At 45.5% G+C, this 25,562-nt stretch overlaps 2 protein-coding genes across 10 annotated transcripts in view; one reads left to right on the plus strand and one right to left on the minus strand.

The window, feature by feature from the left end:
- The window catches only part of MCF2L2 (MCF.2 cell line derived transforming sequence-like 2), a 244,322-nt gene that overhangs the window by 101,503 nt on the left and 117,257 nt on the right, over positions 1-25,562 (plus strand). The window lies entirely within an intron of this gene.
- On the minus strand, positions 634-24,916 carry B3GNT5 (UDP-GlcNAc:betaGal beta-1,3-N-acetylglucosaminyltransferase 5). 4 transcript variants are annotated; one of them, XM_082224555.1, is made up of 2 exons: positions 24,602-24,916; positions 634-4,295 (listed from the first exon to the last, which is right to left on the minus strand). In XM_082224555.1, exon 2 carries the CDS (start codon positions 3,972-3,974, stop codon positions 2,841-2,843), a length of 1,134 nt encoding a protein of 377 aa, XP_082080681.1. In that variant the 5' UTR covers positions 3,975-4,295; positions 24,602-24,916; the 3' UTR covers positions 634-2,840. The 4 variants fall into 4 exon arrangements, with proteins under 4 accessions (XP_082080681.1, XP_082080684.1, XP_082080683.1 ...); XM_082224558.1 differs by lacking the exon at positions 24,602-24,916 and adding an exon at positions 19,848-19,937; XM_082224557.1 differs by lacking the exon at positions 24,602-24,916 and adding an exon at positions 6,494-6,914.

The following is a 25,562-nucleotide window of genomic DNA, read 5'->3' on the forward strand; positions in this document are numbered from 1 at the left end:
GGGGCGTGTCGGGGTGCACAATGCGCCTCCTCCCCTCGCTAGTATCCGCCCCGGAGCCGCGGCAAAGGTGTAAAAGAGCCATATGTGGCTCCGGAGCCGCGGGTTGCAGACCCCTGCCATACCCCTTTTCAGGGCTTATGCTGGTTTAAAACAGGGGTCAGCAACCTAAGGCCCATGGGCCAGAAGCGGCCCGCGGAGGTCGTTTGACCAGCCCACAAGCCGCCCCCGAACCGAGTTGCCCACTCACACACTGCGCTAAACTGGCGTGGCACGGGGGACTCGCTTCCGTGGCGCCAGAAGTCGCGTCTGCGCAGACACAGATGCTGAAAATCACGTCTGCACAGAGACAGATGCTGAAAATTGTGGGCACGCACGCGATCCGGCCCACGGAGGGATCTCTGTAGGACCGTTCTGGCCCAGGCAAGATAAACCTTGCCGACCCCTGGTTTAAAACGCTAGCTAATCTGGGACATACCCCAGCCTATCTTCTGCTAAACCAGGTTGTTGGAGTTACCGTAAGATGGTGACCTTCCAGGTGGGCCAGAGATCCGCTGGCTCCCAATTCTGCTCATCCCAGCAGATGGAGCCTTAAGATTGTATCCTCAGTGACTTCAGATATCAAAGTAGAACACATTTACAAAATAACACAAAATTGTTTATTGAAAACAAGTATTTTACAAAATGTGATACAGAGCAAAAGTGTCACGAATAAATAGTCATTTCTGTAATAAAAAAAATCATATCAAATAGCTGCAAACCAAACAAGTAATTGCTTTAAATAAACACTTTTGTGCAACAGTGTCAAAACTAGTACCTGAAGTTACCATTCAGGCTGAAGCAATTTTACCTGTGAAGTGGAAAAATAAAAGTCTAACAACCTTGCATCTGGAGCACTGGCAAACTCAAGAATTTCCAGTTTCAAATATATAAAGACAATCAATGTTCAGAACCCAGAAGGATAAGAAAATGTCGAGCTCTCTTTTCCTGGAAAGAGTGCCTTCATAACTTCTTTAAATTGTTAAACATTCTTCTGCAAGCTAAAGTAGTACGAAACCATCTCCATATCCCTTTAAAGCTAGCTAATAAATACTTTTAAAAGCAGAACATACCTGCTGTAAAACACAAAACACATACAGCACTTCCAACAGTCAACATAAGTTTTAGGTGCTAGCTATACATTAGGCCTTAAATCTTGTGGTCACTTGAGCATTGTGGTCACTGGACTAGCACTTCAGACAAAGCAAAGGCCTGCTAACAAGACCCAAACTCTTAAGCATATTTCGACTGTTACTGGGTGGCATTAAGCTAGCTGTCAATGGGATGTCTGTTTGAAACTGGTTATAGCAATATAGAAATTAAACACCAATAAAAATCCATGTTCCATTAGCCCTACATTGTATGCAATTTTGATTTTAAAGCAAAGCCAGTAGCCTGGGGGAACAGGGCGATGAGGAGAGACGGCCAAGATTCTCCCCTCCCCAAACTATGCAAACCCTTTTGCCTTGAACCTTATGCGGCATGGTAGGTGCAAGCAAATAAATTCAGTTCCAACCCACCCTGTAAAACAGCACTGGGGAACCTGTGCCCCTCCAGATGTTGTTGAACTACAACTTTCATCAGCTGTGTTCCAACTGGCATGGCCAATGGTTAGGGATGATGGGAGTTGTAGTCCCATATCTGGAGAGTCAGAGGTTCCCCATCCCTGCTGTAAAACAGGACAGCATACAACTAAGAAACAGCTTCCACTCCCTCTTCTTTCCCCATGTCCCCCAAATTTGCTCCAGAAGTTTGAGGGAACTCTTACAACATATTTAGGGGGCAGAGAGGAGAGGGAGGGAGAGTCCATTCTGCGGGCAAAAGTTCTTGCACTAGCAGAACTTATGCATTTTCTATTTCGGATTCATAGATTGATTGCAAAGTCCCTTAAAACATGAATTGGTAGGGAATTTATTCATGTAAGTAGCTGACATGGATTGGTGTGTTTTACACCTTTCTGAACTTTAGAAGCCACTCTTGTGCTGTGTAATCCTACACTTTCAGATAAAACAGTGTCTCCTGCTGATTAAGTTTAACAGAAGTGAACAGGATGAAAATATATTTGCAGTGAAGACCAACTGGGAGGCGAAGAATAATTAAGTGTGATTTTTTTTTTTTGTTCAGAGATCAGTGCTTCGGTTGCAAGATTTTACATTTTTTTAAGTTGTTTTACAAAATTTTGAAATAGAGATGAAGTTTTTCAGGATTCATTTGAACCAGTGCTTGAAGCCAGCATGAGCACCACTTGTATAGGATCAAGGTTTGTAAAGTTAGGACTGAATTATCACTGTGATGGACTGTGATGTAGTGGTAATAGGCACAGTGCCATTGGATTGATAAGACATACAATCAACATGTGATTGTGCATTGGAGTGGGGGAGAAAACATTATTTAACTAGTACATCAATACTTTCATCATTGCATTTATCTGAGCTGCCTACTTTACCTGCTCTTTCCAAATCGTATTATAAACAGAAGATGTACATGGTTTTCAAATAATCTGATTTCCAAATTCAATTCCATATGGTAATTACAGCTAGTTTAGAATTGGAAGTGTAAACATACAGTTTTCAGTAATATCTAGCCAGTTCTTTAAGTCTCTTGGACAAATACACTCTAACATATGGGAGCAAATGGTTCAATAGAGCCAAGAAAACTTTGTTGAAGCCATTAGATTAGTGTGGGATATAGGCAAACATTCACATTTAAAGTTTTCACATAATATTTTATGTTCATTTTTCATGTGTCAAGGGAGAAAAGAGCTGGAGATTTCAGATTTTTGGCTCAACAAGTCTATTCAAGTATTAGGAAAATGCAGCAACACAGGGATATGTGTCCTGATAGTCTAATCTGCAAAGAAGCATAACATTAACAATTCTACAATATATTTTACCCAAAACTCCAGAGGAAATGTTTTTCACTTTTGGATCCGTAGCCTGCTTCCAAAGGTAGCGAAGGTCTTCTACATGTCCATGAGAAGTCATCATTTTGTTGTAAATGCATGGGTGATATGGAGCCTTCCCTTCCCCAGAAAAAAAGGGATGGTGTTGTGGTTCAATTCCCATTTTGTTGGCACAGAGACCCATGAAAACATCATCGATGTAAAGGCTTGAATTAAGAGTCTGCGAGGCTGCATATACTTTAGCTGCTACGTCACTCGATATTACATACGCAGCTCCTGCTGTGTAATCCGGATACGCAGGCCAGGGATACATTTCATAGGGAACATAGTATTTGCTTTTCTTGTCTCTTACGGGAGGTGCTCCACGATGGACACGCCCAATCCAAAAATTCTGAACACCAACTTGTGCTAGATTTTGGAGGTATGCAACAAGATTTGGCATGTGGATGAAAATGTCATCATCTGCTGACATAACAAACTTGGCGTGAGGACAGAACTTATTTACCCAGCTAAACTGCATGAGTAATTTGTGGGTAAGGTTGTAGAAAGTATCTAAGAAGTCTCCTTGAATCAGGTCGCCGTAAAACTTGTCTTCTGTTTGAAGCCTCATTTGCATATAGTCTCTGTCTGTAAGGTTTCTTGGCTGCCCCAACACAAACAGGGTCTTTATGTTGGCCTGAAGATAGTAACGGACGTACCTTTCATTACCCCACGTTTTCCGAATAGAGTCTCTCCGGTGACGGTTCTCAGGTGAAGACTTCACAAGCAGAAGCAGCAGAACATCTTGCTTTTGACATTTCTCCTTGTGGTTGATCAAGTATTGACAGCCTGCTACCCTATCCAAGTCCTTACTGATAGATAAGCTTTCATTCACAAAATCATAGCTATTTATGAGGTATCTATAAGAGTAAGACTTCATGTGGCTCACAATACTATTGTCAAGTGGTCCCCAAAAAACCATGAGAGACAGCACAAAACAAGTGGCAAATAGCTGTACAAATTGGCATTTTCTTACTCTTCTATGATTAATGTACATTCTGATGCACTCTTCTTATGTCCAACTACAGTTAAGGATCTTTATTTTTAAACAGAGTTCTTGTTTTCGCAAAAGAGTTCACAGTCTCTCCTTCAGGGGAAGTGTTCATCGTAGATGAATATTTATTTTGGACAGCAGCCTTAATAAAATCCTCATACGCCAACTTTTATAAGTCATCTTGCTTCAAAAGTTGTTTTGCTGGAATGGAAGGTGTGAAGTAGAGTCTGGACAACAGCACCTGCTGAATATAGTCTTTGCTCTGCTGCATCTTTAGCTGATCGAATGATTATCTTGCATTTGTTCTCTTACGGCTTAAGACATCTGCAAAATATAGGAAAGAAAATACTTTAGCCAAATGTTATTACATTTTAAATCACAGTTATAATCCCATAGAAGACCACTAAAAATACAAAAACACAACAAGTGAAGGATAATTACTCAAATTTTGGACTTATTTGTATCAAACAGATACTAGCACTTCCCCATGCATGGCTGAATTCCATGCCATTCCAGAAACCAGGGGTGGGGAACTTGTGGTCATCCAAATCTTGCTAGACTACAACTTACATCATAACTGACCGCTGGCCACGCTGTCTGGGGTTGATGGAAATTGGGGAGTCAAACATCAGACTGCTGCAGTCATAAGTTCTTGACTATCTGATATGCAGCAATCAAGTACACAGAATTTCATCGCACTACAGAACATTTATATTGAAGTTCAATGGTTCACTTCAGACAAATTCTCATTAATTCTTAATAGTTCTCCATGGCAAGTCAATATTATCCCAATATTGCAGATAGGGGGAGCAGAACTAGCAGCTTGCCCAAGCTTATTCATTCGTTGCTAATTTACAAGACCAGTTTACACCACTTTCACGAAAAAGACATGTAGTATCCTTTTAAAATGATATTCTGACAATGTTGAGACAATGAAAAACGAGGTATTCCAGGTATGTACATTTCTTTGCCAGTATTCAGCCTTACATGGTGTTTTGAGTGTAGGGCTCGGCGATACCAGCTTTTTAACATCACCAGCCAAACATCGCAATCTGGCAATATACCAAATTTCTCCCTCTGCGCAGTATGAGGGCAGAGTGGGATGGCGGTTTCACCAGCGATATACAGCTGAGTGAAGCCAACATCACTGTCTGCTCCTCATACCAGTCCTGGGCGATAAAATGTTGATGTATCATCCAGGCCTATTTGAGTGTATGTGTAATTTTAAGGGAAACCTGACAGCATGGTGGAAAAATGCAAGTAGCATTTCTCTACCCGTGGACATATTAACAAGCACTCTAGAAATTAAAATATCCATGTGTCAGGTACTCTGCTATCCTATTCAGCATGCACCCATAAAAGCTTCTTCAGTACAGGACTTAAATCTGAGGAGGGGACGGGAAGATGGCCTCAAGCAGATGTTTACAAGGAAAAGAAAGGAATAGCATCTTTCATAAGGCTGCATTAAAAAAATCTTCAATTGTCCCAATGTAATTCTACAGCGGTTGAGTCATTAAAACGAGATTTAGTAGATCCAGAACTTGCAGAAACCAGCAGAAGTACTTAGGTTTCTGGTCACAAAGCATTAAAAATGGCCTTGTACTGAGAAAGAACGTGGTTTTTGTTTGTGCCATAGTTTGCTGTTTAATTACAAACACCGCCTGTATGTTTGGATGCAATGGAGGTCGTAAATGGAGCTAAACACCTGTGCTGTCTTCAGCCGGCCCTCTGCTCCCCAAAATCAGACGCCCTGTGCTTCAACAGGGGGCAACTGTCCCCCCAAGTGTGACCTCCTAGGAAAATTCACCCCTTCCCAGGCCTATTAGGATTAAAATCTGTGGTGTGGAGTCCCAAATGGGTTGTCTAAAATGAATTTATCTGAAGGCAGCAGGGCTGTTAACCTGTGTGGGCAGGGATGCTTTTATTAATTTTTCCTCTTGGTTTTAATGTACTTATGTGTGTTGGGGGACGGGGTTGGGGGTCCTGTCTGTTTGGTTGTTTTGGGCTGTCTTGCGCAAGATTAACTAATTAAAAAACAGAACACCTAAAAGCAGAAAGCTCCGTGTGGTAAGCAAGGAACTTTTTCTTTGCGCAGGGTGCAGCTGTAAGATACCATTTGAAGCCAATGGCTAGCAGGAGATTTGGTTGTTTAAAAAGGCACATATAAAAGCCAGCCTTCTGTGTGAGGACTGGGGACAGTGGCCGTGGCCTCGGGGGCAAAAAGGTGACAGCAATGCCCCCCCGTCTCTCCTAAATTTCCCTCAGGCTGCCTGAGGAGAGACCCACTTCAGTGAGGAGGGCTAGGCGGCCATGACGCTTTCTGAGGAGAAACAGTCGCCTGCCTGCTTCCATAAACAGTCCAAGTGGCGGAGGGGAAAGAAACGTGAAATTTGAATCTCAGGCCTTTCTTCCATCTCCACTGCATGCGCTAGCTCTTCAAAAAAAGCAGCATTTGTTCAGACACAGGAAGCATGTTCATAGCCGCCACCGCCCACAAAAACAAGAGCCTTTTATTACCACACCTGAAGGTAATCACAAGGCAGGCAGACAAGCGTTTTCTTCACTCATTCTCCACAATGCAAGATCTGATCTCTATCACTACCCAGTTTTCCCCCAAATGAAGCATAAAGCACTGTGCTGTGACGATTTGAAAAATAAAATCTATAAAGCACCATGCTAACTTTATTGCTAATCACCCTATCGGACTAATCGCTACGTCACAAGGCCAGAAATTTAATAAAGCAGTCGCCTCTGAAATAGCAGTTTCACTATAATCTGCCCCTTGTTTGCTAGGGTCCAGTTAAAGCTACTTTTGGTCTCCATTTGGGTCCATGAGAGGCCCTAACTACCATTTCAGAGTGAGTGTGCCTGTGTGTGAGATAGGCAAGATAGACAGGGGACTCTATTCTTCTGCCCTCTCAGTGTTTTAAACCACTTTGACTTTGAATACCGTATTTTTCGCTCTATAGGTCGCACTTTTTCCCCTTCAAAAATGAAGGGGAAATGTGTGTGCGTCCTATGGAGCGAAGAAGCCATAGCCCCGTGACCCTCTCCCGGCTGGAGAGGTGGCGCGCGGCTATGGCAGGAGCCTCTTTAGCCGCACACCACTTCTCCAGCCGGGAGAGGGTCGCAGGGGGCTTCTTTAGCTAAACAAGCCCCCCGAGACCCTCTCCCGGCTGGAGAGGTGACAGGCGGTTTTGGCAGGAGCCTCTATACCCGCGCGTCACCTCTCCAGCCGGGAGAGCGCATGCACGGCTATAGCAGCCCCCCGCGACCCTCTCCCAGCTGGAGAGGTGACGCGCGACTATGGCAGAAGTCTCTTTAGCCGCGCACCACCTCTCCGGCAGGGAGAGAGTGCACGCGGCTAAAGCAGCCCCCCGCGACCCTCTCCCAGCTGGAGAGGTGACGCGCGACTACGGCAGGAGCCTCTATAGCTGCGTGTCACCTCTCCAGCCTGGAGAGCACACGGGGGGCTATGGCAGGAGCCTCTCCGCTGCACGCCTTTCCCCGCTCCCTGACCTGCTCTTTGGGGCTGGTGGTGGGCTTCCTCCTGCCAGCCCCAAAGAGCAGGTCGAAAGGAACCTGAAGCCTGGAGAGTGAGAGGGGTCGGTGCACACCGACCCCTCTCGCTCTCCGGGCTTCCAAGGTAGCAGCCTGAAGGCGGCTGAACGCACCTTGAACGGCACCTTGTTTTAGAGGGGGAAAACAAGAGGGGGAAAATTCTCCCCCTCTCTGCACAGCGCTTCCTGCCGCTTCGCTGAAGGGGTGCTGGGCAGAGAGGGGGAGAATTTTTTTTTCTTGTCCCCCCCCCCAAAACAAGGTGCGTCCTATTGTCCGGTGCGTCCTATAGAGCGAAAAATACGGTATATCTCATGATCAGGACTCCGATCCCCCTGCCCAAAAAACCACAAAAGCCCCTTAACAAATATGAAAGCCGAAGTCATGCAAAACAGCATTGTACGAGTGTAACCACTGCCCCTTCAGTGAAGCTCATGACTACCAACTGAAACAACCTGCGAGTCACTGACCGCACTGTGGCGAAGCAGGAATCCACACCTGTACTACTCTTCCCCAAAACCTGAGGCAATGTGAAAGAGCCCTTTGTGACAGGAGAAAGAAAACTAGAAAGAAATACAGGGGTAAAGCCTGTCTTCCTATAAGCCAAACCTGCAGAACTCTTAGCCTCATGGTGGCTAGAAACACAATTTTGAATTTAAAAGCAATGCACAGCAACTACTGTATTTTGCATTAGAGTGCATATTCCATGTACAAGCAGGGCAGGCTTACAGCCAGGCATCTTTGGTTTCCAACTTTCTTTCTTTTTTGCCATGCCCCACCTAAGCATTTCTAAAATCCCAGTGACACATAATACTTAATATTCAAAAAGTGAATTCCTGTTCACGTGGAGGAAGCCTAAAAGGCCATTAACTTGGTCTAACCTATTCACGAATTGCCCCCCTGTTGGGTGTGTGCCCAACGTTGGGAACCACAACTCTAGGCCAAATTAAAGAGTTCAGCTTGCTCTCCTCTCACAAGTAACTCACAAATTCCTGTAGTTGTTTGGAACGTTATCTGTGAAGCAGTTTAATTAAACCGTGGGTGGCCAACCCATAACAGACAAGCATTATATGCTAAATAATATTCATCACAGCTGTGATTTAACCATTCCTCGGTAGAGGTTTAGCAAGAAAGGGAATTGCTTGCAGAACTTGCAACAGCCTAAATGCCTTATAATTTCAGATTTATAGTAAGAGGAGTACAGGATCTTTGTCTCGGTTCAAAGAAATTCAGGCATCATGTGAGATGCAGCTGGCCTGAAGCAGTCTTGAGGTGCTCCAGCTGAACACAACCAGCACATGGTATTTACCCTCCTAGCGGAAAGGGAACCGTTTGGGGTTTTTTTTCTGGTAGATGGCCTGTGCTATGATTAACAACTTGGACAGACGTAGCCAAGGTTTGCAGCTTGTGGTGTGCAACAGGAGGGAGAAAAGCTGCAGAAGCAGTTTTTTTTTTAACACAGTTGAAATCAGCACTTTCTGCAGTTGAGTCAAGCTCTATTATTTTGGTTACATAAAATTACACAAACAAATGAAACACTCAGCAACTGCCTAGACAAGGCTCGTTTTAGCCTGCATGCTAAAAAAATAAATGCTAGAAAGCAGTCCTAAGTTATTGGGGGGCTGGGGTGGAAAGAGAAGCAACATTATATTGCCCGATCTATCTGGAATGCCAGGGTAACTCTCTTCTTATCCCAGTTGCTAATTAATTAAACAAGTTCATCATCCACCCAATTTTTTTCTGCCAACAAACCCCTTGCAGCTAACAGATTGAGATTGAATCCTGACAAGACAGAAGTACTGTTTCTGGGGGACAGGAGGCGGGCAGGTGTGGAGGATTCCCTGGTCCTGAATGGGGTAACTGTGCCCCTGAAGGAGCAGGTGCGCAGCCTGGGAGTCATCTTGGACTCACAGCTGTCCATGGAGACACAGGTCAAATCCGTGTCCAGGGCAGCTGTTTACCAGCTCCATCTGGTATGCAGGCTGAGACCCTATCTGCCTGCGGACTGCCTCGCCAGAGTGGTGCATGCTCTGGTTATCTCCCGCTTGGACTACTGCAACGTGCTCTACGTGGGGCTACCTTTGAAGGTGACCCGGAAACTACAACTAATCCAGAACGCAGCAGCCAGACTGGTGACTGGAAGCGGCCGCCAAGACCACATAACATCGGTCTTGAAAGACCTACATTGGCTCCCAGTACGTTTCCGAGCACAATTCAAAGTACTGATGCTGACCTTTAAAGCCCTAAACGGCCTCGGTCCAGTATACCTGAAGGAGAGTCTCCACCCCCATCGTTCTACCCGGACACTGAGGTCCAGCGCCGAGGGCCTTCTGGCGGTTCCCTTACTGCGAGAAGCCAAGTTACAGGGAACCAGGCAGAGGGCCTTCTCGGTAGTGGTATAAACGATTATCAGTTTGGACTACTTGCATCAATTCAAAAGTTAGAAGTGCTGGTACTTTTTAATCTCCACCATTCCTCCAAGGATGACACGAGTAGCAAACAGAGGGCTCTAATATTTAAAGTGTTCAGAATGCCACCCTAGTGGCATTTATTGGAGAACGCTCTTTTTCTTGCAGGAGTTGTATAAGCTGTTCTTTAAATAGAGAGAAAGAATAGTGAAAATGCTTAAATCAGAAATATGAAAGTTCTACGGGAATGCACATTCGCTACAGTGGTGCCCCGCAAGACGAATGCCTCGCAAGACGGAAAACTCGCTAGACGAAAGAGTTTTCCGTTTTGGAGGTGCTTCGCAAAACGAATTTCCTATGGGCTTGCTTCGCAAGATGAAAAGTCTTGCGAGTTCCTGCCAGGTTTTTTTCCTCCCCCCCTTTTTCTAAGCCGCTAAGCCGCTTATCAGCTGATCCGATAAGCCGCTAAAAGCGCTAATCCATCAATGGGCTTGCTTCGCAAGACGAAAAAACCACTAGACGAAGAGAATCACAGAACGGATTCTTTTCATCTTGCGAGGCACCACTGTATTTCTTGTTAAAATATTTTCAGTGCTTACACTTAAGCGCATACTTTATTGCTAAAAACAAAGATTTTTCCCCCCAGGTGTTCAGATTCCATTTATAATTAAAGGGCTTTTAAATGAAATATGTACACACGCCCAGTTTCTAGTCCATTACAAACATCCCTTTGGTACAAGCTGTACTTTAATCACAAAAAATACACCCTCTGATCAAAAGTACAATATTTCATTAAATATCGGGCTGAGCTTTGTAGCCTTTGCAAATGCACTGTGTCATGCAACAGTTACGCAAGTGTCAGGGCATGGAAAACTTCTGTATGTAACAATTTCTGAAGCCTCGCTCAGACAGCGTGCCTTGCATCCAGGTGGATTAATGGAATAGTAATGTAATGACACATGAAGGAAACCATGAGAAAACTGTCAAGGTAGAAGTGGTTTTTAAAGTCTTTTAAAGCGTAAGTGTAGAAAGCCCACAAGGCACACAATGTGCAATTCCAGGAAGCAATTACGATTTGAAAAGGCTTCACTTCCTCCCTTGCACTCCCTATAACCTTTAAAACTATCAGTTTTCATCCTCACACCATTGAGGGTGTGATATTTTTTTGTATTTTTTTTAACGTGTGATATTTTATTGTATTTTTGGTTTTTATGGAAGCCGCCCAGAGTGGCTGGGGAGGCCCAGCCTGATGGGCGGGGTATAAATAATAAATTATTATTATTATTATTATTATTATTATTATTATTATTATTATTATTATGACTGATGCATTTTTGTGCCCTCGATATGCAACCTTTTATACATCTTGGGGAATGGAATATTACCCACCCCCTATTTGACCTTTCTGGATGCTTCTCCCAATTTGCCCAAGCAGTCACCTACTGACTGTGTAACTGAGTACCTGAGTGGGGTAACCATGCAAGCTGGTTTGCATATTACTCTTGTATTAAAATGTGCAATGCAAGACTGGAAGCTAGACTTTGCCCCAGAGCGTAATCTGAAGGCAAATGAGGCAACCACCTTGCTAATGGTAAGCAGGTCCGAGTCTGGTCAGGGAGACTGGATGGGAGACTGCCTGGATTACCACATGTGGTGTCTTGGGTTCCACAACAGAAGAAAGCCTGGATATACCGTATTTTTCGTCCCATAGGACGCACCTAGTTTTTTTGGGGGGGGAATAAAGGAAATCCCCCCCTTTATTTCCCCCCCCCCAAAGCAGGTCGGGGAAACCGAACCAGGTCGAGGAACAGCGGGATGGCGGCGCTGTGCCTCCCTGCTGTCCCCCGAGCTTGTAGGGCTGACCCATGTCTGCCTGGCGTGAGGGGCGCTCTGCTATCCGCAGCGTGGGGAGCCCTCTGGGGAACTCCTGCAGGTCTCCCCATGCTGCGGATGTGTTCCCGAAGTGCCGGGCACTCTGCTTTCAGGACGCCCGACGCTCCGGGAAGCAGGCTGCTATCCGCAGCCTAGACATCCCTGCAGGACCTCCCGCAGGGCTGCCTAGGCTGCGGATGTGTTCCCGAAGCCTGGAGAGCGAGAGGGGTCGGTGCGCACCGACCCCTCTCGCTCTCCAAGCTTCAGCAAAAGCCTGCATTCACCCCATAGGACGCACCCAGATTTCCCCTTCATTTTTGGAGGGGAAAAAGTGTGTCCTATAGGGCGAAAAATACAGTAAATTTAAGAAATTAACAAATTCATGCTGAATGGTTTAACACAGAAAACTAGATTCCATAGTGTTTTATTTGACACCTTCACTTCAAAAGTGTCTTCAGATGAAAAAGGTTGCAATATAGTTTATAGTTTTCAGGTTCCTAATGTCAGCAACCCCATCCCAGGGTCGTCTCTGTGTGTCTCTCACACATTAGCCACACAAAAGACACCTCCCCATTCTGCTAGGGTAAGCAGCAGAAAGTATATATCCCCTCTATATACACTACACTGTTTGTACATGGATAGGATAGCATAGAAATGTGCTAACAGGAACAGGATGTGCACATGCATGTGGCTCCACATAAAACCACTCAGCACACTGGCTTTCAGGCGGCTTCCAACCTGTCACTGGTTGTTAAAAAAAGAATCATTTTATTTTACTCATTTATGAAATTTATTCCCTGGTTCGAAGGTGGGCTTCAAGTGAAACAGTTCCGAATGGAACAGGTCAGTACAGTCCCACAAAACAAAACACCTTAACTTTCAAAAGGCCAGGGTGAAGAGGTGCATTTCAGCATATGGTGAAAGCTGAACAATGCAAAGATCCCTGCACCGAAGGGGGTTAGACTAGATGACCCTCTGGTTCCCTTCCAACTCTACAATTCCATGGAAATGCTAGATGCCCTCCACAATTGGGGGGTGAGGGATACAAGGAAAGCCTCCTATGCAGACCTTAACCTCTGTGAAAATGGACAGAGAAAATATTTTAGATATTTTGGACCCAAGTCATTTATTCAATTACCCTAGGTTTTTTTATATATGCACACAGGATAAGAACAGAAAGAGCTGTCTCACATTGAATCAAGACCATCTGTCCTACTAGTGCAGTATTGTCTACAGGGCTTCAGGCCACAGCAGATAATTCAGTTAAGATGTTGACCCTGTGTGTGTCAGTGTGAAAAAGGGCAAAATCCATGCTAGGGATCATTAGGATTTCTTACGCTGGGACTACACTTGGAATACTGTGTGCCGTTCTAACTGTTTCACTACAAAAACGATACTGCAGACCTGGAAAAGGTTTAGAAAAGGGCAATCAAAATGATTGCTGTGGTCTGTAGCAACTCTTACGAGGAAAGGTTACAGTATTTGTGCCTTTTTCCATTTAGAGAAAAAGCAAGTGTTTAGCGGGGTATAAAATTACGCATGGTGTGCAAAAAAGCAGACAGAAAATATAATAATAGTAATAATAGTAGTAAATAATAGTAGTAATAATAATAATAATAATTTATTATTTATACACCACCCAGCCACTCTGGGCGGCTTCCAACAAAAGATTAAAAATACATTAAAACATCATTCATTAAAAACTTCTGTAAACAGGGCTGACTTCAGATGCCTTCTAAATGTCAGAGAGTTGTTTATTTCCTTTCCATCTGATGGGAGGACGTTCCACAGGCCGGGTGCCACCACCGAGAAGGCCCTTGGAGCTGGACCTCAGTGTCCGGGTTGAACGATGGGGGTGGAGACTCTCCTTCAGGTATACTGGGCCAAGGCCATTTAGGGCTTTAAAGGTCAGCACCAACACTTTGAATTGTGCTCAGAAACGTACTGGGAGCCAATGTAGGTCTTTCAAGTTCGGTGTTATGTGGTCTTGGCGGCCGCTCCCAGTCACCAGTCTAGCTGCCGCATTCTGGATTAATTGCAGTTTCCGAGTCACCATTCAAAGGTAGCCTCACGTAGAGCGTGTTGCAGTAGTCCAAGCGGGAGGTAACCAGAGCATGCACCACTCTGGTGAGACAGTTCGTGGGCAGGTAGGGTCTCAGCCTGCATACCTGATGGAGCTGGTAGACAGCTGCCCTGGACACCAAAAAGTTTTCCTCCCTCTCCCCTAACACTAGAATTCAGGGCCATCTAGCGAAGCTGAATGTTGGAAGACTCAGGACTTCACAAGTGGGGAGATAGCTGTTGCACTCAGGTCCTGCTTGGAGGCTTCCCATGGGCACCTGGCTTGGCCACTGTGAGAACAGGATTCTATTCTAGATGGAATGCTGGCTTAATCCAGAGCAAGCTCTGCCAATGTCCTTAACCTAGGGCGTCAAATTTTGTGGTGCCTTTTACCCAAGTGAAATAGCTTTCTCAAATCAATACACCCCCCAAAATAGTATGGATTATTCCATTTGCCAAGATCAGTAGTCACTGAGCCCTGGCTCGCTCTGTCCCACTACCATGTTTAAGCGCAAAGCTTTAAGAGTACGGGCATACAACCCACATGAAACAAAGGACCTTACAGGGTCAGAAATGGTTTCCTCAAGGCACAGAAAGCCTATTTAGCCATCTATAGAAGCATTACTCAACCAGTCCTAGCTTCACTCCTCAGTACTTATTTTTACATGAGTGCATGAGCATGTGATGGTCACAGGAAAAAGTCAGTGTTAACACCCATTATTACATACCAAGCTGCTCGCATACACCCACTGCTGTGTGCGGAGCTCAGCTTTTACAGCACATTGAAACTTGCAAGCCCTCAACATCTTGGTTCCTTCAGATTATATTGATCCAGCCTTCACCTAGCTTGTGTCTTCTGGCATACAGAGTACTTCACTGGTGCCTTAGCTCAGAACAAACTGCCTGTGGAAAACAGCAGATTCACTCACCCTGGACATCAAATGAACCTCAACGATACTAGCCAGTTACAGTCCTTGGGTTCCCCCCACCCCACCAGGGGCATTAAATGAAGGCTGCTGGCCAGACTTTTTCTTAGGACTACAGTTTTGGAACAAAAAGCACACGCAGCCAGTTAATTGACAAACAAAGCATCCTATGCGCCTCCCATAGCTCCATTTTAGAGCTTTGCAAGCAGGGATGAAACACAGCACCTCCAGTTAGAAGGATCAGTTAGGTGTCAAGAAAGAGACAATATTGAACCACTAATGCCTCACATCAAACGAAACTGATCTGTAGAAAACACAACCTGGAAAAAGAGACAATGCACGTACAGTGGTACCTCTGGTTGCGAACGGGATCCGTTCCAGAGGTCCGTTCGCAACCTGAAAAGAACGCAACCCGCATCTGTGCGGGTCGCAATTTGCCGCTTCTGCGCATGATGTCATTTTGTGCGTCTGCGCATGCACGAGTGGCAAAACCCAGAAGTAACCCTTTCCGGTACTTCTGGGCTGCAGTGGGACGCAACTTGAAGCAAATGTAACATGAGGTATTGAAAGGGACTGCAGAAATACAGACCAGGAATGTAAAAATCAGGCAGCAAAGTTTCTTAAAGAAGAAGATTTTTATTTGGTTTTGTCAGACAAAAGCAAAGGGTGCATTTAGGAAAATGAGAAAATGCCCACCCCTCCTTAGGGGCAGCCTACCTATATACCTTTCTGCAAAGCATAGTTCAGCCCCTTGGCATCCCCCTAGCCAATGATTGACAATTTCCTATGGTCATTGATGCATATTCATTAAAGCTCAACCAATGAACAAATTGGTGTGTCCTTTCGGTTCCAAGTTGCCTATTCCACTAGGTGGCGCTACTGGCTTATAAACTACTCAACCTCTTTACTAGTTCCAGGAAGTACCCCTGAACCCCCTGCTTCCCAGAAATGTACTTGTGGTTTAGCAACTTCACACCTAAGAGTTATATCTGGAGCCTGGCGGTCAGCAAACATCCTGCTACTTGCCCTTGTCAGGGGTCGTTTCTCAGAAATGGCCCAACCTCAACTGGCAAACTTCCTGCCGGTGCAAGCTACCCTTAACCACATCCTTGCAAGCTAGCTGCCTCTGCAGAAGGTGGCACAGTGGCAAACAGGAGAAAGAGAAATAGTCTTTAGCTTTCTAAAATGGCTTTGTGCTTTTAGCTTTTAGATGGCTGTATAATATGGCTTCAGAGGTTCTTAGCCTGGCTCTCCATTGGTCATCCTGACCTTCACCCCTCCAGTATAGCTGTACAAAAGTAAACTAAGAAATCTTTAATAAATAAATAAAAAATCAAAAAATAAATAAAGCCAATATTGGATGGAGCCAATAGCACATCTTGTCTGGCATCCTGTTCCATGGGTCTCCAAAAGCATTATTACTTCAAGCTGTGGAGGCAGAGCTTGGTAGACATGGTAGCCAACAGTCTTTGAGTGCCCTCTCCTCCATGAATTTGTCTAATCCTCTTTAAAGCCATTCAGGTTGGTGACTGCCTCCTGGGCGAGGGAGTTCCATAGTTTAACCATGCTCTGAATGGAGAAGTGCTTTCATGGACCTGTCCTGAATCATCCCTACATTCAGCTGCAAGACTTCTACCCAAGAGTTGTTGCCAGTAGATACTACTGGACTGGTTGGACCAACAGACTGACTCAATGCAAAGCCTGAAAAACAAAACTACATTACAATCAAACTTACACTAGGTAGCATTACTTGGCAAATAGCTTTTAGGTGTTTTAAAAACTCAAGACTGTTTAAAAACTTAGGTGTTTTAAAAACTCTAGAGCACACTATAGTGTATAGGCGCACAACTTGATATCTGGAGCTACTTGTACAACAATAGGCTTACTTTCGCTTCTGTCATTTGCTGCACTTAGAGCACGCATTAGTTTTTGTAAAGGTCATTCACTTATCCAGTTTGTAACTAGAACAGTTATCTAGGCCAGGAGAGGAGAATGGAGAATCTCTTAGTGCCTCAGGTTTCTCCCTGTTCCATAGCTCAGACAGACACAAGACTGAGTTCTCTGCAAATTGAAAATTTGGAGGGTGGATTTGCGTGCATTGCTGACCAAAGCAGAAGCAGACCTGCGAGTCTTTTTGGAGGCTGCAATTAAAAGACTGGTAACATTTGCATATCACAGCAAGCCATGGTTAGTGGGCTGCCATGAATGCACAGATTCCTTCAATCCTCCCTGCTAGCAAGAATGATCACCCAGCAACAATTCCTGGTTTACCTGTTATGTCCAAGCCAGGAATTGTGACCCGTTTCATTCAAACACACTGTCATTCCGATGAACAATTGGTAAACCAAGAACAAACCTTGGCTTTATGTCATGGTTTATTTAGAGTGAAGCATCATCTCTCCCCCCGCCCCCCAATTTGGACACAGGATCCAAGGATTGGGGTTTGTTGCATCTGCTTACAAGCAGGGTGGAGTCAGGTGTGAGCAATCTGTGCGTTCTTAGTAAGCCATAAAACATGGCTTACCATGACATGCAAAAAGCAGCCAGCATGTAGGATGCAATGTCAGATAGCCTTGCCAATATGAAGAATCCTCCAAAGACTGTTTCACACATGAGTTTCATCATATGCAGCAGTGTGTTCATGAGTAGGGAAGAGCAGGCTGGAATTATGTAGAAATTGTTGTGCGTGCCAGCCTACAGGAAATATACATACTGAAAACGATCGAACTGTAGATGCAGCATACCAAGCTGGCTTTAAGGCAAGCCACCCAACAATTACTTAAGAGGCCTTTTTAGTTTGCAAACCTGTCCCCAAAGGGAATTCAGCCCAATTCCATTTGATAACAGAAAGTTGCCCAGCAACCAAGGTCAATTTTCATTGATTCATTTTCTAAGATTGTGGGGTGGGGAGCCTGGTTATCCGTGGCTTCGGAATGCAAGGAACAGTTAATTATACCAAAAGTTTTCAATCCACAAAACAAGTGGCAGCTACCAATTACATAGCTAGATAGTTCCTGATGCACCCAGCTCCATGCTGTTCATAACCCAATGTCAAGCATACAGTGCAACTTGAGACTTGCTTTCTTCTCCTTTCCAATACAGGCAGAAGAGAAAATATAATTACACACCACCCCAATCTCCTCAAGCAGTGCAAGATTCCAGGGGTTGCAGGCATGCTTCCCAGGATTTGTGTTCCCTTTGGGGACAATGTGGCACTACAGAGACTATGGTTTCATATGGTTTTATTTACACATATATGCAACCTGCACCTGGATTGCGGAGCATTCACATCCTAAAGAGGGTCTGGCTTCCCCCTTAACGGCAGCATTAAATCCAAAGGACAGCAAAAAGCCATCCGCTGTGTCTCTTAGTTCCAGCTTGTTATCCCACTAGTACCCAGCAAAGAAGGGCCCCGGGGCCCCAGTCACCCTTGCCTGGCAGTCTTGCCCTATGTTGATTTATTGTTGAACCCACACCGATCTGGCCGGGTTTCCCAAGCCACTCTGGGCGGCTCCCAACAAAATTAAAAGCATAGTAAAACATCAAACATTAAAAACTTCCCTAAACAGGGCTGCCTTCAGATGTCTTGTAAAAGTCAGAGAGTTGTTTATTTCCTTGACATCTGATGGGAGGGCGTTCCACAGGGCGGGCGCCACTACCAAGAAGGCCCTCTGCCTGCTTCCCTGTAGCTTCACTTCTCGCAGGGAGGGAACCATCTGAAGACCCTCAGAGCTGGACCTCAGTGTCTGGGCTGGTGGTTTCCTTGATGGACCATCACCGACTTTGTCCTCCACTAATGGCCCATCCACCTGACTCTGGCGAGGTGGCTTGGCTTCTCAGCATAACTAAATCCAGGGGCTTTCCCAAAGTTTAATCAAACCTTGATTAATTTGAACTTTTACTAAATCCAGGAATTATGGGGTTACCCAACCAATTCATAGCAGTACCTTTCATCTCTACGATGAGGATTTCCTGCAGGGAAAGTCTGCAATCTCTCTTCCATGCCATGCTCCTTACAGAGATGCAAAGTCCATCCCTTGCCACCCCATTAGGAGTGCACACTTTGCTTCCTGTTAACAGCTGCATGCAAGGAGGTCACTGCTATACTCATGAAATCTGTAATGATCTACAGCCTAGGAACAAATACTTAAAATCAAGGCGGCACATCCGTGGCCATGCAAGGACTGGATTCCAGATCGACTAAGCCAGGGATGAGGAACATGTGGTCCTCCAGATACTATTGGATTCCAGTTCATATCAGCCGCGAGCAGCATGGCCAATGATCAAGGAAGGATGAGAGCTGCAGTCTAGCAGCAGCTAGAGAGCCACAGGTTCCCACTCTGTGTTAAATGCAGTTGTTTAGCCACTATCTTTTGTACTGGGAATGCAGAAGCATCTCCCAGGTTCCCTTTATCTTACTCAATAAGCAAGAGAGCTTCTTATTACCACACCACACCAAATCTCTTAGCAAAGCTACAACGTAGGAGGATAGAGCAGAGAGATAATGGTATACGGGAAACATTTTTTGAAGGAGTAACTACATGGGACTCTTATCAAGGCAAGATGTTCCCACTGCCATTATGCTTAAGCCAAAGCAAAGCTACACATAGACTTAAACTGATGCAACAGCTATTCTCTTCCCCAGAAAGCTCATGGGAAATGTAGTTATGCAAGGGGAGAGGACTAATCTCAGCTGCGCCACCTCACCATACCATAATTCGAAGATTTTTTGTGGGAATACCATGATAATTAAGTGGATATGAACATAGATGTGCTTTTAGTCAAGATAGCACAGTACTAGGCAGAACACACACACAAAGACCCACCCAAATAATCAGAATAATCTTTAATGCTATCAGCACCAATGAAATAAAGGGAGGATTGGAGATGGTGGGGGCAGGTGTCTGCAAAACAACAACAACAAGGCAGCCTCCATCTATGGGGTTATCTCTAACAATAAATGTTCCAAGACTGCACCTTTACATTTGACAAGTACCCAACACTGCAGCTGACACACAATATAATAGGAACTGTGTAGACCACGTACTTACAGCATTTTAGACAAAAGATCAGCGACCTTCACATTTTTTCCACGTTCTGCTCTCACCTCAACCTTTGAGCTCTTTAACCATTCACGCTCACATCACTCAGTCGGCTAATTTAGTGAAAGATACATAAAGGAAGTTTAAGAGCAGGAAACACTGGTGGAGGGGAGGTGTCTGCGTCTGCCATAAACAGATGGCTACTATAGGAAATGAACTAATTTTGCAAGCAGTTATTACCACAAGCCCTAAGCTCTATATTCAACACCGTACAACAAAAGTCTTTAGCCCCGTTCTTAATAAAAGCAGCTGCTTAAATGTACACATTAACTTGTTTCTTCTTACCAATAGCTGAGGCTAATTTTGTTGGCATGAGAAATATACAATGCTGAGAAACACGAACCTTTACTATGTTTTCATATGTGCTGTAAGCCGCCCAGAATGGCTGGGGAAACTCAGACAGACAGGCAGGGTATGTATAAAAAATTAACGCCACATGCAGAACATCTTTAGAACCCATCATATCCCATCAAATGCAGGGCAGCACAACAATATTTATCTTAGTCATCTCTTGAGTGATTTTTACTATACAGCTGTAACAACTGGGAATGGAAGCAACAGTGACTTAATAAGAGACCTAACGAGAATTAGATTTGAATTCACATTTTGCCTTCTAAATACAGTGTCTACCCATTCATGGTACAGAGGCTGGATGTTGCCATAAACTGCTTTGTTACAACCTGTTCCAAGTATAATGCAAGTTATTTTGCACTTCTGCTATCATATCAGCGTATATATCCCTGCTTATCACCACCTCAGGGAATTATTTGCACATATTCCATTTTGTATATACAATAAATACCCTTGCCTATAGCAGTGTTAAGAATAGAGGAGGTTTTCTTAAACCACCATCCAGCAACAACTCTCCAAGCAAGGGGTCTTTCCCAGCCCTACCAGGCAATCCCTGGCATTGAACCGGGAACTTTTTTATTTGCAAAACATGTACTCTACCAGTACAGCTCTTCCCTCTCATGCAGCCTTCTACAACTTGGTGCCCGCCCACCCACTGGTCATAGAACTGTAGTTGGAAAGCATCCAAGCGTTGTCTAGTCCACCCCCCTGCAATTCACGAATCTCAACACATCAAGTTTTTTAAAAATCATGTATTATTATTTATTAAATTTGCATGCCACTCTATACCCGCAGGTCTCAGGGCAGTTACAACATATAAACCACAATACAGAAACACAAAATACATAATAAAAACAAAAATGAAGGCACAGTTTGAAAACATACCAGAGCCTGCTTAGCTTTGCAAATGTTGAGACTGCAGCTCCCATCAGTCCCAACCACAATAGCCAATGGTCAGGAGTGATGGGAGTTGTAGTCCAACATTATGGAGAGGACCAGTTTGAGGAAGGCTGCTGCAATGTTATAATCGCTGCCAGTGGTTCTCAAAGCCCAATGTCACCCTCTCCTTGGAGAGCCTCAGAGATATTCCTGGGCTTGCTCTACTGATGCCTTCACAGGCATGGAATGCAGAGGAACCACTCGCTTCCACCACCACTCCAGGAAGCTCTTCATGTTGTTCCACAAGCTGACTGTCAATAAATCAGCAAAGTACCTTTTTTTTAGCATAAACTTCCCTATGGGCCCTCAACCATATTAACACACACTATGGAAATTTTTGTTCTCAGGATGGGCACAAAATCATATTCTGAGTCATTGGCCTCCATTAGCAACAGGAGTGAGGGGAGGGAAGAGGCTTAATGGGTGTGTTTTTTTACAACTTGAGAAATGCCTGTGAAAACAAAAAAGAAAAGAAAAAGGCCTCTAGTAAATTCAGATTGACAAAGTTAGCAGAGGCTTAAAGGTAAAGGTAAAGGTACCCCTGCCCGTACGGGCCAGTCTTGCCAGACTCTAGGGTTGTGCGCTCATCTCACTCTAGAGGCCGGGAGCCAGCGCTGTCCGCAGACACTTCCGGGTCACGTGGCCAGCGTGACAAGCTGCATCTGGTGAGCTAGCGCAGCACACGGAACGCCGTTTACCTTCCCGCTGGTAAGCAGTCCCTATTTATCTACTTGCACCCGGGGGTGCTTTTGAACTGCTAGGTTGGCAGGTGCTGGGACTGAACGACGGGAGCACACCCCGCCACGGGGATTCGAACCGCCGACCATGCGATCGGCAAGTCCTAGGCGCTGAGGTTTTACCCACAGCGGCACCCGCGTCCCTTTAGCAGAGGCTTACCAGCACTCAAAATGTTTTCCCCACCCCTCTCCTCACAGGTCCCGTAATTCACTCGCAAACAACAAATTGTAGACTTTCATGTACACTCCAGCCAATTAACTTTTCAATTACAGGTGTGGAAAACAGCAAAAAAATAACAATAATAATGAAAGTGACAAATACCCAGCTGTATACTCCAGCCAATTAACTTTTCAATTACAGGTATGGGAGATAGCAAAGAGAAGTGAAAGAAAAAAAAACCCCTTAATTGAAACATCTCTTGTGTAAACAGCCTAAAGCAGAGCTAGGCAGGGCCTCGTCCCTTCTCATCAGCTGCTACAACTAAAGGACAGGTGTTACCTACACTCCCCTAATTGCAAAGCTAAGTTAGAAGGATGGTTCCCTGTTTTTAGTCTGCAAGCCCTGAAGGAGCGTCTCCACCCCCATCGTTCAGCCTGGACACTGAGATCCAGCGCCGAGTGGCGCCCACCCTGTGGAACACCCTCCCTTCAGATGTGAAGGAAATAAGTAGCTATCCTATCTTTAAAAGACATCTGAAGGCAGCCCTGTTTAGGGAAGTTTTTAATATTTAACGCTGTATTGTTTTTAATACTTGATTGGGAGCTGCCCAGAGTGGCTGGGGAAACTCAGCCAGATGGGCAGGGTATAAATAATAAATTATTATTATTATTATTATTAGCAGACAGACTGTAACCTGGCACCCTCCGGATGTATTGGGCTGCAGCTCCTATCAACCCCAAGCCAGTGGGAGTAGTGGGTTAGCATCCACCTGTCTCAGGAACCAATGGAGAGTGCACCTTTGGGGATGAAGTCGAACTGTTGGAAGGAATTGCAGTGTTGTTGCTCTTTAAAAAAAACCGACTCGGAGAGCCCCAAGGTGGGAGTGGATGTGCTACAGTAACCTCTTCACATGTTGCTGCAGAACATACAGGCTTCCTAGATCCTCTCTCAAGAGAGTCATGGAATTGTAGAGTTGGAAGGGACCATGGAGATAACACAGCCCAACCCCCTGCAATGCAGGAATTTCTCGCCCAAGGCGGGGCTCGAACCTCCGACTCAGATTAAAAGTCTCTGTGCAATTTAAAAGATTACAAGAGGGGGGAAGGGTCATGCAATCCATTTGGGATCCCACCTGCAGGGGACAGCAGAGGCTGCCAAAGGAACCAGCAAATTCCATCCACCGTGCAAAGCAAGGGAGCAACTCCTCCTCCCAAACCAAACAAGACACTACTATGGAAACTCCACAGGTCGTCTTAAAAGACCAGCGATTTCTTTTTTTTTTTTTAATGGCGCTGTATGGGACTCTGGCTTACAAAAGCAGATGCCACAATGGACTCTGTTGCTTTCTCTCCAGTGCCCCAGGACTCTTGTCGATTTTGCTGCAAAGGATTAAAACTGTTACTGTGGGAACTCCTTTGTTTCTTTGCTCCCACTCCCATCCCACCTCCCCCCCCCAAAAAAAATAAAATGCTAAACGAGGAAGGGGCGAAATCCCCGCCCTGCCCTCTTAGTTGGGGGCGTGGGAGAAACTAGCCCGCTCCGGGTAGCTTGCAAAGCATAATAGCCCCAACGACGCAGAAATGAGAACGCGTCGGATTGCCTAAGCAAGGAAGCTTGAAAGCGCACTCGCCTTCCCATTAAGTGTTGGCGGGTAGGGAAAAAAGCAAGATTTGCACAACAGGCAATTCAAATGAAAAGCAGAGGGCGGGGGGGATCGGTCTCGTTCCCTAAGGCTGGAGGAGGAAGAAGGGGGAGGCGGCGCCTCTCTGTGCCTTTGGGGTCGACGTTGCAATTTTCGCCAGAAGCCACAGGCAGCTAGATCGGCTCGTTTTTTGCCGGGAGGGAACACCCGCAACCACACAAAGCCGGGAGTGACTGGCGCGGGAATGTGCAAAACGAGGTGAAAGATCAGTCGTGGGTAGAGGTAAAAGTCCCTGCAGTTGCATTTAAGAGTTTTTTTCGCGGGAGGTCTCTTCCTTTTCAAAACGGGAAGAGTAAGAGGAATGGCGATTGCAAAAGCAAACCCAGAAAGGCACTCGATTCAGCTGCGAATAACTCTTCCCGGAGCGAGCGAGTCAATTACCACACCTACTTTCGGGAGTTTAAAAGTTAATGGTCGCGCGCATCCAAAGGAGAAGGGAGCCCAAACGAGGCCATAAAAGGGACCCTCTTTTTTCAAAGGCGTGAAAGGGGAAAAATCCTAGACAATAGGCTGGCCTCGTGAACTATTTGCAGCGTTTCAGGCTCCGTTAATAGTCACCCTTTCCGAAAAATTCATGGGGTGGGGCGGAGCGCAGGAACTTGCTCGGAAGTTTCGAAATAAAACTTTATATGAAGTTCCTATCGTGTTTTCCTGCTGCGATGTGAAAAACCCAGAAAAAAACTTCCGATCAAGTTGCTGCCTTTTACGAAGGATCTCGGCAAAAGCTCCCCAGCCCATCTCCCGAAACGAAAAGCATTCTGTCCACACACAGTATTTTTAAAAAATCGGATATGTAATTAATTGAATGGCTTACCCTCGCAAAGGCAGGAGAAACCACCCGGCTGCCAAGGGGACGCTCCTTCGGCCTCTCTTTGGGAGCCCCAAAGCAAAGGCGCGCCTGCGAAGGACCACGCGCGGAGAGAGAGGAAACCCGGGGAAAACCCCGCATTCACGCTCCTCCTTCCTCCCGGCCGGGCGCGCCACTGAGCTCCATTCGTTCCTGGGCAGGATTAGGCGAGCTCTGGGGAGGAAGCTGATTGGCCAGGATCACTTTGTAAAAGCGGAGGCAGCTCCCCCGCTTTATACAATTCGCATTCCGCCCTCTTGGAAACTGGCAGCCCTGGGCTGTGGGCGCTTGGCTCAGGAGTCAGCCTCCCCGGCTGCCACTTGCCTCCCCGAAAATGCGCCCCAGGACTTCACCCTCTCCAGCTGGATCTGTTTGCCTCGGACGCTGCTTGTCTCCTCGTTTTCTCACGCTGAGAAACTCACCTGCCTTTGGGGAATGGCTTAGCTCGTTTTTGTTTTAAAGATGCTCGAGAAGTTAAATCTCAGAAGAGAATTAATTTGCAGTGTCTGTGCACGCCCAGGAACCGATACCAGAGCATGGTTTGCAATTTCTTCCTCCGCAGTTGCTGAGGCACATTCTGAGCTGTTGGTCAACCTGTCTTATGTTTTTCTCTAGTATCTTTCACCGAGCAAGCACAACGTGCTTGGCAGGGGGTTGGACTCGATAGCCCTTGTGGTCTCTTCCAACTCTATGATTCTATGATTCTACGTCTCCAACTCTAATAAGTGGCAGTAAACTGAATGCAGGCACCTGATTGTTCCAGAGACGTTTATTTCTGGGGAATATTCTGGGGACATTTGTTTCTGGCGTGTAGCTCACCTCAGATGCTCCCCATGCAAAAAGTCCCCAGATTCAATCCCAGCCATCTCCAGGTAGGGCTGGTTGAAGAAGAGTTTGGATTTGATATCCCGCTTTATCACTATCCGAA

The sequence above is a fragment of the Podarcis vaucheri genome (assembly GCF_965113315.1).
Source record: "Podarcis vaucheri genome assembly, chromosome: 5".
Classification (NCBI taxonomy): Eukaryota; Metazoa; Chordata; class Lepidosauria; order Squamata; family Lacertidae; genus Podarcis; species Podarcis vaucheri.

Coding starts and splice junctions, on each gene's coding strand:
- B3GNT5 (XM_082224555.1), bottom strand. CDS start 3,974: ATGTACATTAATCATAGAAGAGTAAGAAAATGCCAATTTGTACAGCTA.